Source organism: Elephantulus edwardii, unplaced genomic scaffold, assembly GCF_000299155.1.
Source record: "Elephantulus edwardii isolate Elephantulus edwardi_28Jun2011 unplaced genomic scaffold, EleEdw1.0 scaffold00093, whole genome shotgun sequence".
Lineage (NCBI taxonomy): Eukaryota > Metazoa > Chordata > Mammalia > Macroscelidea > Macroscelididae > Elephantulus > Elephantulus edwardii.
This window is the reverse complement of record NW_006399843.1, coordinates 13132503-13146492: the sequence shown is the minus strand read 5'-3', so window position 1 is coordinate 13146492 and position 13990 is coordinate 13132503. Positions and strand designations below refer to the sequence as shown.

Here is a 13990-nt window from a genome sequence, read left to right as displayed (position 1 = left end):
AGCAGAGTTTAGGGCTGTTGTACATAGGGTCGCTATGAGTTGCAAGCGACTCGACGGCACATAACAACAACATCTTTGGTGAGGTGTCCAGACCATTTAAGTTTTTCAATTAGGTTGCTTTTTTAATTGTTTAATATTAAGAGCTCTTTTTATACTTTGGGTAGAAGTCCTTTAAATGTTTTTGCAGTTTTCTCCCAGTCCATTTTGTGTCTTTTCAGGCTGTTTTTCAGTTCTTGTTGTTAGGTGCTGTCAACTATAACTCACTGTGACCTTATGAACAACAGATCTGAACCCTGCCCTACCCAGCACCAGCATCATGATCTTCTTCATGCTCAAGCCCACTGTTGTGGTCCCTGTGTCTGTCCATCTTATCGAGGGTCTTCCTTTCTTTCTGTGGCCCTCTACTTTTCCCAGCATCATGTCTCTTTCCAAGGGACTGGCTTCTGAGAACAGTTCTGCCTCTAAGGAGATAGATCTCTGGTTATATACTTCCTCCCAAACAGGCGTTTGTTCTTTTGACAATCTGAGATATATACTGAATACTCTGTCAACATCATGGAGTAGACATTTCAAAGTTTAGCAATGCCCAACTTTTTAACAAAGTTAGTTTTTTTATTAATTTTTTTTAGTGTTACATCTAAAAATTCATTGCAAAACCTAAGGTCACCTAGATTTTCTGTTCTCTAATACACGTGTTAGAGTTCTGTATTTACATTTATGTCTAAGATTCATTCATCTTAAGTTTTGCAAAAAGTGTGAGGATTGTATATAGATTTTCCCCCCTTTTGGCATACGATGTTCACTTGTTTTAGCATAATTTCTTTCAAACACTATCCTTTCTAATTTAAATTACATTTGCTCCATTGTCAAAGTTCACTGACTGTATTTATGTGGGTCTACTTAGAGTACCATGGACTGCTAGGAAAACAAACAGATTAATCTTGGAAAGGATTAAACCAGGAGGCTTTGGAGGCAATGATTCTGAGGCTCCGTCTAACATACTTTGGACATGTTGTGAGGAGAGACCGGTCCTTGGATAAGGACATCATGCTTGGGAGGGTGGAGGGCCAGCGCAGGAGGGGAAGGCCCTCTATGAGGTGGATTTAGTCAGTGACTGGGGTTATAGGGATGGGAGCATCAGAGACAGTGCGATTGGCACAAGACAAGCAGAGTTTAGGGCTGTTGTGCATAGGGTCGCTATGAGTTGCAAGCGACTCGACAGCACATAACAACAACTTAGTCTTACTACTTGTTCCATAAATCAATTAATTTTCCATACTGTACCTTCCTGTCTTGATAACCTAGATTTATAGTCTTCCATCCAGATAGTACCAGTCTTCCAACATTATTTTTCTTCAACATTGTGTGGGCTTATTCTGGGACTTCTGCCTTTCCATATAAACTTTAGATTCAGTTTGTTGATATCCATAAAATAATTTGCTGAGATTTTTATTATGATTATATTGACTATATATTGAGAATAGTTATATCCTAATACTGATTTCTTTCAGCATTTTGTTTTCCTCATATCGATCCTATATATTTTTAGATTTATGCCTAATTGTGTGGATCTTAACAAACTGTGACCAACTCTGAGAAGAATAGGAATCCCAGAACACTTGATCGTGCTAAGGTGAAACCTATACTTGGACCAGGAATCAGTCATCAAAACAGAGCAAGGAAACACTGCATGGTTCAAAATTGGGAAGGGTGTATGCCAGAGATGTGTCCTCTCTCCATACATTTTCAACCTATATGCAGAACAGATTATCTGGGAGGCTGGGCTCTATGAGACGTGTGGCATCAGGATTGGTGGCCAATCCATCAACAATCTGCGTTATGCAGATGACAAGGCCCTGCTGGCTGAAACAGAGAAGGACCTGAAGTGCTTTCTCCAGAGGGTCAAGGACTGCAGCCTTCAATATGGATTTATGTTCAATGTCAAGAAGACAAAGATTCTCACCACAGGACCAACTGGCAGCATCCATCAGGATGGACGGTGAAGAAACTGAGATTATAAACAACTTTAGTTTGCTTAGCTCCATAGTCAACACTTTTGGCACCAGCAGCCAGGAAATTAAAAGACGTATTGCAACGGGAAAGTCTGCTCTTAGGGACCCTGCCAAAGCTCTGAAGAGCAATGGTGTCACTCTGGAGACTAAGGTGCACCTGACACAGGCCAATGTTTTTGCAATCACTTGGTATGCGTCAGAGAGTTGGACAATGACTAGGAAAGATAGAAGGAGAACTGATGCCTTTGAGCTGTGGTGCTGGAGAATAGTATTAAATGTATTATGGACTGCTAAGAAAACAAACAGATTCATCCTGGAGAGGGTTAAAGCTGGCTGCTCCTTGGGGGCAAGGATTCTGAGGCTTCATCTGACATGCTTTGGACATGTTGTAAGGAGGGACCAGTCCTTGGAGAGGGACATCATGCTTGGGAGGGTGGAGGGACAGCACAGTAGGGGAAGACCCTCTATGAGGTGGATTGAGTCAGTGACTGGGGTAATCAGGGTGGGGATGTTGGAGACAGTGCGATTGGCACAGGACAGAGCAGAGTTTAGGGCTGTTGTACATAGGGTCACTATGAGTCGCAAGTGACTCAATGGCACCTAACAACAATATGCCTAATTATTTCTCTCTTTGGTGCTAAATAAATAATGCTCATAACATTTGCAGTCAAAGATTGAGTGAACATGCAATCAAGATGCATTAATAATAATGGGTGATTGGAATGCAAAAGTTGGAAATAAAAAAGGCGGCTCAGCAGTTGGAAAACATGGACTTAGTGACAAATGAAGGAGGAGATACAATGGCAGGATTTTGCACAATCAATGACTTATTCATTGCAAATACATTTTATAAGAAACACAGAGACTATACACATGGATTTCACCTAATGGTATGCATAGGAATCAGATCCATTACATCAGTGGAAAGAATCACTGGAGAAGGTCAATATCAGCTGTGAAAACTAGGCCAGGTGCTGATTGTTGGACAGACCAACAACTACTCATAGGGAAGGTGAAGCTGAGGAAAATGAAATCACCTCCACAGGAACCAAAATTTGACCTTGAGTCTATCACATCTAAATTTCAAAACCATTTCAGGAACAGGTTTGAGGCCTTGGACATCAATGTGCTGTGGGAAGGTATCAAGAATATAATCCAGGAAGAATACAAAAGGTCATTACAAATACAGAGGAGGAAGAAAAGACCAAGATGGGTGTCAGAAGAAACTCTAAATATTGCACTGGAGTGCTGAGAAGCCAAAGCAAAGGGAAGAAATCAAGATACTAAGGAATTAAACAGAAGATTCTAGAGGGCAGTGCGGGAAGACAAAGTATTAGAATGAAATGTGCAAGGAGCTGGAGTCAGAAAGTCAAAAGGGCCAAACTCACTCAGTATTTCTTAAGCTTAAGGAAATTAAGCACAAATTCAAACCTCAAGTTGCAATACTTAAGGATGCTTTGGGCAGAATATTAAATGATTCAGGAAGCATTAAAAGAAGATGGAAAGAGTATAGAGTCATTGTACCAAAAGGAATTGATGTACAGAGAAGAATTTCATGAAACAATGTATGAGCAAGAGCCTGTGGTGATGAAGTTTAAGCTGCTCTGAAAGAACTGGCAAAAAACAAGGCCCCAGGAATTGATGGCATACAGATTGACATATTTCAACAAACAGATGCTACCCTAGATGTGCTCACCAAGTTGTGCAAAGAAATTTGGAGGATGACCACCTGGCCTACTGACTGGAAGAGATCTATATTTGTTCTCATTCCAAAGAAAGGTGATCTGATAGAGTGCAGAAATTATCGAACATTATTGCTATCACATAAAAGCAAGATTCTGCTGGATATTATCCAAAAACGACTGGAGCAACACATCAACAGAGAACTGCCTGAAGTGCAGACTGGATTTAGAAGAGGCTGTGGCAATAGGAATATTACAGCTAATGTCAGCTGGGTCTTGGCTGAAAGCATAGAGTACCATACCAGAGGAATGTCTCTGTTTCATTGACTATGCAAAGGCATTTGATTGTGTGGATCACAACAAACTGTGGCTGACTGAGGAAAAACCGGAATCCCAGAACACTTCATTGTGCTTATGCAAAACCTATACTTGGGCCAGGAGGCAGTAGTCAGAACAGAGCAAGGGAACACTGCATGGCTCAAAATTGGTAAGGTTGTGAGTCAAGGATGTGTCCTATCTCCGTATCTTTCAATATATATGCAGAACAAATTATCTGGAAGGCTGAGCTCTATGAGGAGAAATGTGGCATCAGGCTTGGAGGAAGATTCATCAACAATTTTCGTTACGCAGATGACCCAACCCTCCTTGCTGAAACTGAGGAGGACCTGAAGCGCTTGCTGCAGAGGGTCAAGGTCTGCAGCCTTCAATATGGATTGAAGCTCAACATCAAGAAAACAAAGATTCTCACCACTGGGCCAATTGGCAGCATCATGATGGATGATGAAGAGATTGAAATTGTTGACAGCTTCAGTTTGTTTGGCTCTATAGTTAACACTCTTGGTACCAGCAGCCAGGAAATTAAAAGATGAATTGCATTGGAAAGTGTGCTGTCAGGGGGCTCTCCAAAGTACTGAAGAGCAACGTCAGTCTGGAGACTAAGGTGTGCCAGATATAAGCCATGGTCTTTCCAATTACTTGCTATTTATCAGAGCTGGACAATGACTAGGGATGATAGAAGGAGAGTTGATGTCTTTGAACTTTCATGCTGGAGATGAGTATTGAATATACCATGGACTGCTAAGAGAACAAACAAGTTTGTCCTGAAGAGGGTGAAGTCACGCTGCTACTTGGAGGCAAGGATTCTGAAGCTCCATCTGACATACTTTGGACATATTGCAAGGCAGGATCAGTCCTTGAAGATGGATGTCATGCTTGGGAGGGTGGAGTGACAGTGCAGAAGAGGAACTCTCGATGAGGTGGACTGATTCCATCACTGGGGTAATGGGGATAGGCGTGTCAGTCAATTGGCAAGGGATAGAGCAGGGTTTAGGACTGCTGTACACAGGGTCACTATGAGTCGCAGGCAACTCGATGGCACATAACAGCAGCATTGTTGTTACACAGGAAAGCAATTGACTTTTGTGTTACCTTTGTTATAATCACTTATTAGTTCCATTTTGTCTGGCATCTTAAAAATTCTTTAGGATTCTTTTTTTACATAAACAATCATCATCTGCCAAGTTTTATTTTTTTTTCCTTCCCAATCTTTTTGTCTTATTGCACTAGCCAGGATTTCCAATACAATGTTAAACTGTTGTTGTTAGGTGACATTGAGTACAACTCATAGCGACCCTATGAAAAAAATATAAATCCTGTCCTATCCTGTGCCATCCTCATCATCTCTGATATACTTGAGCCCACTTCTGTCAATTCACTTCATTGAGGGTCTTTCCTTCACTGACCTTTCCAAGAATGCAGTCCGTTGTTAAGGAACAGCCCCTTCTGACAATCTGCTCAAATAGGTGAGACAAAGCTTCACCATCTTTACCTCCGAAGAGCACTCTGTTCTTTTGGCAGTCCGAGGGAGAAAGACCAGGAATAGTGTAAAAGGTCATCCTTGTTCTGGTGCATAGTTCATAGAGAGCTGTGCTAACTCAAAGGTTGTGTCTCTCTAGGGTGTCAAATCCATCAGCTCTGAGGAAGAAAGTTGGGCAATCTCCTCTAGTGAAATTTATAGCTTTAGAAAACCATGGGAACAGGGTCAGCCTGAAGGTGGTTTTGACACTCTAGCAGTGAATATTGTGTGAGTTTTTGTTTTATTCCCAATCTTGAAAAGGCATTCAATCCAGTTTTCCCCACTCAGAATAATTTTAATTAAAGGTTTTCTATAGTTATTAAGTTGAAAACATTCTTTTGTCTTCCTGGTTTGATGACTTAACAAGAATGGTTTATAGACTTTGTCAATGTTTTTTATTAATTTACTGATATCATTTTTCCTCTAGCCTGCTTTGTAATAGAATAATTTTTAAAATATTAAACCAGCTTGCATATTTGAATTTATACTGGTGTGTCATTATTTCCACCTATTGCTGAATTCAAGATATTTGTACCTTTAGTCTATGGCCAATGGTCTGTAGTTTTCCTGTCTTATCTACTGTTGGAATTACAGTAATTCTAGTTTCATAGGCTAAGTGTCCCCTAAGCTACACATTTCAAGAAGAGACTTAATTCTTCCTTAAATGTTTGGTAGAATTCACCAACAACATGAGGAACTACTGAGTTTTTTTTAAAAAATATAGAATTATTGTTGTTATTGAGATCATACAATAAAACTGTATGGGGCTTTGCTATCTGGACCCTTATTATTACTATTATTTATAGATAAAAGCTTATTCTGATTCTCCTTGTATGAGTTTGGTAGTTTGTCTATCAAAGAATTGATCTATTTCACTTAACAAAATTCATGGGCAGGGAGGGAATGCAGGCTCTAAGGCCTCCTAGATGATGACAGTAGTCCAGGAACCAAGATAGAAAACTAAGGGACTAAATGTGCATTTTTCCTGGGAAAATGTCTTTATTATTTTATCTCACAAAGACGTTGAAACCCTTGGAATTTAAAAACCATTTTAGGACTGTCTAGCTACTTCTCAACATCCTGTGTCCATTCTAAGAGTCCTCCCCACTCTAGAAATGTAAAAGAAAGCTTCTCAAGGGCCTTGGTTAGGAAAGAAACTATAAAAAAAAATTATTTCTAGGCCTTCAGAAAAGGGCTTGAAGTCTATTGTAAAAATATTATCTATTACAGAAAGAATTTAAACTCAAAACGCACTGCTGTTGAGTCAGAAATGACTCACAGCTGACTCTCCACTGAGTTTTCAGGAGGCTGTAAACGGCATAGGTGGCGACTGTCATCACCTTCCTCCCACAGAGCTACAGATGATTTGAACTGCCAGAGAGATACTGCCTTTGGGTTAGTAGTGTAACTCCCTATGGACAAGGCCACCAGAGCTCCCTGCAGAAAGAATTAAAAAAGATCATCAATTTTATCAGTCATTTGCTGAGCTGCAGCTATAATCCTGAACCCAAAGAATAAAATTCATGACCTATCTTTAAATTCCTGAAGTATAGCTAGGAGAAAGATCTAAGAGTATTAACAGAAGCTTATCAGGGTACATACAGGAAGCTCAAAATAGGTGTCAACAATACCACCAGGGAAAGAGATCAGAATTCATCAAGGAAATGACTAGAGCTGATACTTAAAAGAAGGTGTTTGATGCCATGTCTGTACAGAGACAGGCAAGTAATTCTAGGTCAAACAAACTAGTTCCTTAAAGAAATTTAAAGAATCATGGTACTTTCTTATTTGCAGCACAGAGGACTGCGGGCTATAGAGAAACCAGACTGGAAAGGAAGACAGAGACTATCAGACCATATAAGATTACAACTCATGTCTTAAGAGGCAGTGCTGTGGCCTAGTCTTGCAGGAAGCTGTGTGCTAACCCAAAAGCTGTGCCTCTCTTATAGTTCAAATATACTAGCAGCTCTGAGAGAAAGATGAGCAGTCCCCTGTGCAATTTACAGCCTCAGGAACCCAGCGGAGGGTCAGATCTGAGTCGGTTCCAACTGGACAGCAATGAGTTGAGTTTTGGAATTCTGCTAGCGGCCAGGAGCATAAATTTGAAGAGTGGCAGATTATAAGTAAAAGCAAGTTAGGAGACTGCTACAGTAAATCAGCCTAGAAATAATGAGAGCTTGTAGGTTATAGTAGTGTGGGTTTACTCTGCCCCTATGAAAGTCCCTTCAAAAGATCCTGATACATTCTCAACAGAAACAAAAGATCTTTTAAAGAGAGAACTGGAGACATGGAAAGGAAGTAAAACCTTAAAGTTCTCCACAAAGCAGTTATTCCACTTTCAGTATTACTTTCCTGATTCTGCATTAATTTTGCCACCCATGTCCTGATCCTCCACAGGTATAGTCCCTCTTCTCCCAAACAAGCGATCAGATGTATGACAGAGGTTTCTCTTGTCAGAGTTTCTTCACAAGCCACCCTTCATCAAGTTTCCTTGTCTGGCCCGAGTCTCACAGGTAAAGACCCTAACAGAAATAGGCAGTGAATTCCAATAATGATCATGTCATGATTGGAACTGAGACTCACAGGGTATATAGCTATAGTCAGCTACTCTGATCTTCTTGAGTGAGCCCCATTCTTGTCCATTATGAAGTAATATTACGACCCACATGTGGCCAAATGCCTGGGGTCTCCATGAAAATGGCAGGTGCTCTGAGGAGACATGAAGTCTCAGCAAAAGAAGGCTGAGGATCAAGAAGACAGTTAAAAACAAAACTCAGACACTGAAGAGGGAACAAGCCTAATTAAGTCAGAGCTACTTTGAGGTGACGGTATCTGCTCACTCCTCAGTTAAATGTTATCAAACACAAGGAAGGGAAAAAAATACCAATAACCAACCAAGTGTTTATTATCAAAAACAACTGTTACACACATACTCAGTGCCTCCAATCCCATCCCTGAGGATAACCATGAAACTCCTTGGGGTTGCTGGAATAACTCTTAAGAGGGAAATGGTTGCCTGATTCACAATGTCTTGGTTGGGTGAGAGGAAAAGGCTCTTTTAGGGGACAGTAACAGGTCACCCCTGGCCTCAAGATTCCTAAAGATGGGAATGAACAGGGGTTCAGTGAGGATGTTAATCACTATCCAGTATGGATGATTAAACCTTATAATAAAACCTTAACCAAGAATACATGCATCTATGATGTCCCCCTTATAGAATCCAGACTCCTCAGGATTCCCCCCAAGACACAATATGGCAGCAAAGTGTTCTTAATGAGCAGAATGATTCTATCCTGGGCTTAGAGTGGGAGCATGCTGCTCTCAGCACCACTCACAGAGGCATCCACTGACGAGGTCTGCCCGACAGGGATGCTGTTACCAGCATGGCTCAAATCTTGGGGCCTGAGGTAGAAATGGTCAAGATCTGTAGCCTTCACATCATTTGAACTTCCAGCTCCTAAGCTATTCCCTGAAACTTTCCCATGATACTCCCTGAGGGTGGCTCAGTGGAAGGGGGAGGCTCTCCTAGGGCTTCAGATAGCACATAGTACACAATCTCTTGTGGGCTTTGGACACTGGTCTGATTCACCACATGGATGACAGGGCTGGGGGTGTCCTGAGGCACTGAAAGGGCTGTCCCCTCACTCCTCCTAGCCTCCTCTTCTTCTTTAGGTCCTGGTTCCTGGGGCACTGTTTCTAAAAGAATGCCCTGCAGGCCGCTTTCATTCAGTGAACCTTCCAGGTCTGTTCCCTCTTGTGGCTGCTGTAGCAACTGCTGTGTTAGCTCTACACTCTCGTAGCGAACCAGCTGCAGCCGCATGTAGCCATCTTCATGCTCCTGGTACCTGGTGGAGGAGGAGCATAAAGGGCAGCAATCATGGGTAAGCCCAGAAACTTACAAGGTAAGGGACAAAGGTGAGGGTTGGAAGAAGTCTTGGGATTCTAAGGGAGGGAAGCTGAAGACAAAAAAAGGTTTTACTCAGTATGTAGAAGAAAAGTGATTAATCAAAACAGAAGAGTTTATGTTAAAGTTTAACCCAAAGTGAGACAAAATACGTGTTACAAGAGTGAGTAAGCATGTCAAAGGAGGACTTATGAAAGGCCATGGAGCTAGGTTCCATCTGTACTGCAAGTTCTGGCTGTATGGCTTTTAGCATCATTCCTTTTCCACGCCTAACGAGTAAATAGCCATCTTTGCCCCACTTCTACTCTCATGGTTGAGTCTAAATGGAGATGCTGGACACTAAAGCTTCATGCCCCATGAAATTTAAAGTCTTTGACTTGTTGAAGAGTTCTGGGAGAAACTGTGTGTGAACCTGGGAGGGGGACTGAGTTACATACCGGAAGCGGGGATGCCCTGAGGGCCACCTGAATTGGTGCTTCTTTCGAAGATGCACGGTGAGGTTGTTGCCCCGTGTAAAGCACTTGTCACATACGTGGCATTTGTATCTTGGCTCTGAGTCTCCCTTATGGGAAGAGGAGGGAAAGGTAAGGCTGGTACTTTACCCTAGGTTCCTCCACATTTCTTCTAGCCCTTGCCCTTCACCTAGTCCCACTCACTTCATGAACTTTGCGGAAATGGGACTTGATAGAGCAGAGGGATCGGGCAGTGAAGCTGCAGTTCTCAAAATCACACCTGTAGGCCGGCTCTTTACTGTGCGTATCTAGGTGTTTCCGGAGGTCAATCAGGTTCTTGCAGCTGCCAGAAGAGGACGGGAGGTTGAAGGGCATGGGGAACCTTGGAACACAAGATGCTTCCTGGTTTCTAGTTCTCCTTACCTGTAGTCACAATAGTCACATTTAAAGGGCCGGTCCTCACTGTGGCGAAAGCGCATATGGTTGCGAAGTGAAGAAGGCAGCGGGCAGGTCATATCACATAGAGGGCACTTATAGTGATTCACTGAGGAGCAGAGAGGAAGCTGTGCTTGGAAAGCTAGTGGAACCACAGAAGGTGGGCAGGGAAGGTAGGGTGGGAAGACACTCACCATGGTTACGCATATGGTCCCGCAAGAGCCGCTCTGTGGCAAATCTCTTAGAGCAATGAGAACACTGGAAGAGTTGCTCTGGGGTAGGGCAGGAAGAAGAAGGGAGAGTTGTGAGGGGTGGTGGAGAGGCCTACAGAGAAAAGAGCTAGGGAGAGGGCAAACCTCCCAGGCAGAAGGGAACCTCCAAGCAGAAAAAAAGGGAGTTTAAAAAGTTACAGATGAACACAGAATTACAGGAAAAGGCGTGGGACTTGGAGCAAAGAAACTGAGTAAGCATTTCCACCACAGCACTTACTAGCTGGGTAATCTCAAAGAAGTGACTTGAACTCTCTGAGCCTGTTTACTCATCCGCAAGAATGGAAGTAAAAACTTATCTTATGTGACTGCTGTTAAGGATTAACTGAGATAATATGGCACAAAGTAGGTCAAAAATGTTCAGTGAAATCTGAATCAGTAGAGACTGTGAAAGGTCTGAGAGCCCTAAAAGCAGATGCAGCTAAAGGGTCACCTCCACTAGGAATATGTTTCGCACCCCCACCCCAAGCAGGACATCTTGTACCCTCCTTCTTTTTTTTTTTTTGGTACCCTCCTTCTTGATTACTTACGATCCAGTGAAGTCTGCCGACGGATGTGATCTAAGAACTTTGTATTGTTGGCAAACATGCCTCCACACGTAGGACAGGCAACCACTTTCTCCTGGGTATGGCTGCGGAGATGCTCTCGGAGCTTACAGCGGTCCTTGAAGGTACATGTACACTCTGGAAGGAAGGTTAAGTTTCCAATACAAAGCCCAGTGTAGGCTCTGGCAATTGTCCACAGTTAGCAACCAACTGTTATTCAGAATAAGTCCCACTTCTGGCTGCCAACACCCCCAGGGTTTCCTCCAGAGACCAGAAGTTAAAGAGTGGACTTACCTTTCCAGCCACACAGCACCACATGGTTGTCCTTACCAACAGCCTGGTACTCACAGCACAGACTGTGCGCTTCCACATGCCGATAGAACCACTCAGGGTTGTCGAAGGAGCTCTGTACCAGGAAAACTTGGGGTAAGGATGGAAGACAGCTGGAGGGACTCTTACTCCTATGAACCTAAAGGGGTTTCTCAGCTCTCTCCTAAATTTACTTTGTGGGAATGAGACTGTTTGAGAAAGTGGCTACAAAGAAAGCAAGCATCTCTGAAGGTGTCTTCAGTTAGGATCCCCAAGTTCGACCCCTATTCCTCAAACTGCATGCTGACCTCACAGTGCTCCCACAGACACAGGAAGTGGTCAGGGATGTTAGGGATAACATTCCGGCTCTGGAAGTCCAGGATGCAGGGGTTGAGGTCAGCCTGACTCTGCAAGGCCTGCAGCCCCCACTGTTTCAGCTTGGTGTGGTAGCAGTGGAAGTAGACATGCCGGATGAGGTCAGCAGAACTGTCCAGGGAACAAAAGCCACACTCCTGCCACAAGCAGGAGAATTCTTCCCCTGCAGAGAAAGGTTGAGAAGGATGAGTCTGACACTTGCCAAGGCTCAAGTTTTCTTTCCACCTGTGGCACTCAGCAGTCAGACAGGAGGCCTGACTAACCAAATTACCACAACTTCATTCAGCAAATGCAACTATTTAATGGGCCAGGTACCTGGGCTATAATAATGAGCAGAAAGAGTACCATTTCTTGCCCTCATATAGCTTTCAGTCAGGGATAAAGGCTAATCAAATAATATTTATATATATAATAGTGAAAAGAAGCAGCGGAGTACATATTAAGGTATTAAAAGCAATAATCTGATCATACACACACTCATTCAGACAGATAGATCTAAAATAATGTTCACTGAAGTTACAAACTGTCCCTGTACAAGTAGTTGTAAACTAGGTAAAGTGTGTGATCTCACCAGCATTAACAGTATATGCAAACGTCCAGTGGCAGAAACTTTAGTCAGAAGTTTCTGTTTCTCGTTTTCCCTAAGATATTGCCTTCCAAAGCAGGGTACTTCCCACTCCTCCTTGTCAAATTATAAGTTCTCCTTTCATTTGTATTCTGCTCAAGCAGTATCCTTCTCCTACTACCATGGTCTCAGTGTTTCACAGGAATTTACTTGTTTTTAAAAGTACTTTTAAAAAACATAATCATTCTCTAATTTATCTTTGATATGTCATTTGACTTTGGAAATGGTTATGATTCATATTCACTAAACTTAAAAGTGAAGGAGGGGGAATAAGAACTACACTTATACCTTCCACAGAATAGGGTTCTTTCTCTGGTATGTGACCTATCAGTGGGTGGAGAAAACAATTTAGTGGACTAAAAACCATTTTCAAGATAAATAAATACAGAGAACAGAATAAAAATTTCAGATAGTAGGTTAACAATATTGCTTCAAGAAGTTTTGTGGTTTTTTTTTTAAAAGGTTGTTTTTCCCCCCTCTTACTTTTGTGTGCTGAGTCATAATGTAATATGTATTCTGAACCAGAGTATTAAAAAAAACCCACAAAACTGGGGACCACCACACAGTCAAAATAGCAGGCTGCTATCAGCTTTTAAGGAATGATCTTGTTTTGCGGTTTTTAAAAATAAAATTTTATTTATGTATATACATGCAGAAATAAGTAACAATTAATGTTCATTAAAGTCCTACTATTATTAATTACCTATTCAGAGTAGGATGGCAGATTCATCCCTATATCCTTATAAGTGAGTTTTCTACAAGTCTATAATGTTTCTTATAAACAACAAAACCCCTACAATTAGGAAATAAAGCCCTACCATTATCCTACAGCTCTGGAAAGGAAGCCAGCTTTTCCCCTTTCCTGCTTCCTGCCCCCTTACCAAGAGGGTCCTCTTCATCCTCCTCGGAGCCATGCAGGTGCTGCTGCAGGTGCTGAGTGACATGCTCACAGAACTCCTCCATGGCTGAGCACACAAAGGAACAGGATCCCCACTCACACTGTAGCCCCAGGTTCTCCTTACGGGGAACTTTTCCAGGGGGTGGCATGGCCTTCATCCTAGAAAAAGAGGAAGAGAAGCACAGCTGCAAGGATTCTACTTGAGTCCTGCTGGGTGTAAACAGCTGGAAAGGCAGACTGACTGAAAAAACAGGCATCTTTCCGGTGACCCATAAGAACACTGTGCTTTTTCTAGAAGGATAGAGTAGCAGTTTCTCAAACCCTTGGAAGTGTGTGGCATCCCTGAGCGGGGAGACCAGATTCTAACATTATTAAGCATGTGCCAGGTCCTGGGCTAATAAGCATATTAACACATTTTCTCATTAAGCTTCCAAGCAACTTCACCAAGAAGGAATTATTCCTATGGGAGAGAGTACAGTGCCAATGTTCGAAGAAGTGGATTTAGGAAAGAACAAGGGTTCAAATCCGCCCATCAACAAATAAATGGCTAGAGAAGCTGTGGTATATTCGCACAATGGAATACTATGCTGCATTAAAAAACAAGGAACTCATGAAATATTACTCAAAAT

General features: G+C 42.3%; 1 protein-coding gene across 1 annotated transcript; it reads right to left on the bottom strand.

Moving 5' to 3' along the window:
• Nucleotides 1-8982: 8982 nt before the first annotated feature.
• HINFP (histone H4 transcription factor) lies at nt 8983-13514 on the bottom strand. The gene is given in 9 exon segments (XM_006890855.1): nt 8983-9394; nt 9891-10015; nt 10110-10248; nt 10329-10449; nt 10535-10612; nt 11140-11292; nt 11449-11560; nt 11772-12001; nt 13345-13514. Coding segments are annotated over 9 exon segments (1536 nt in total). The 5' UTR covers nt 13511-13514.
• Between the last annotated feature and the right edge of the window lie 476 nt (nt 13515-13990).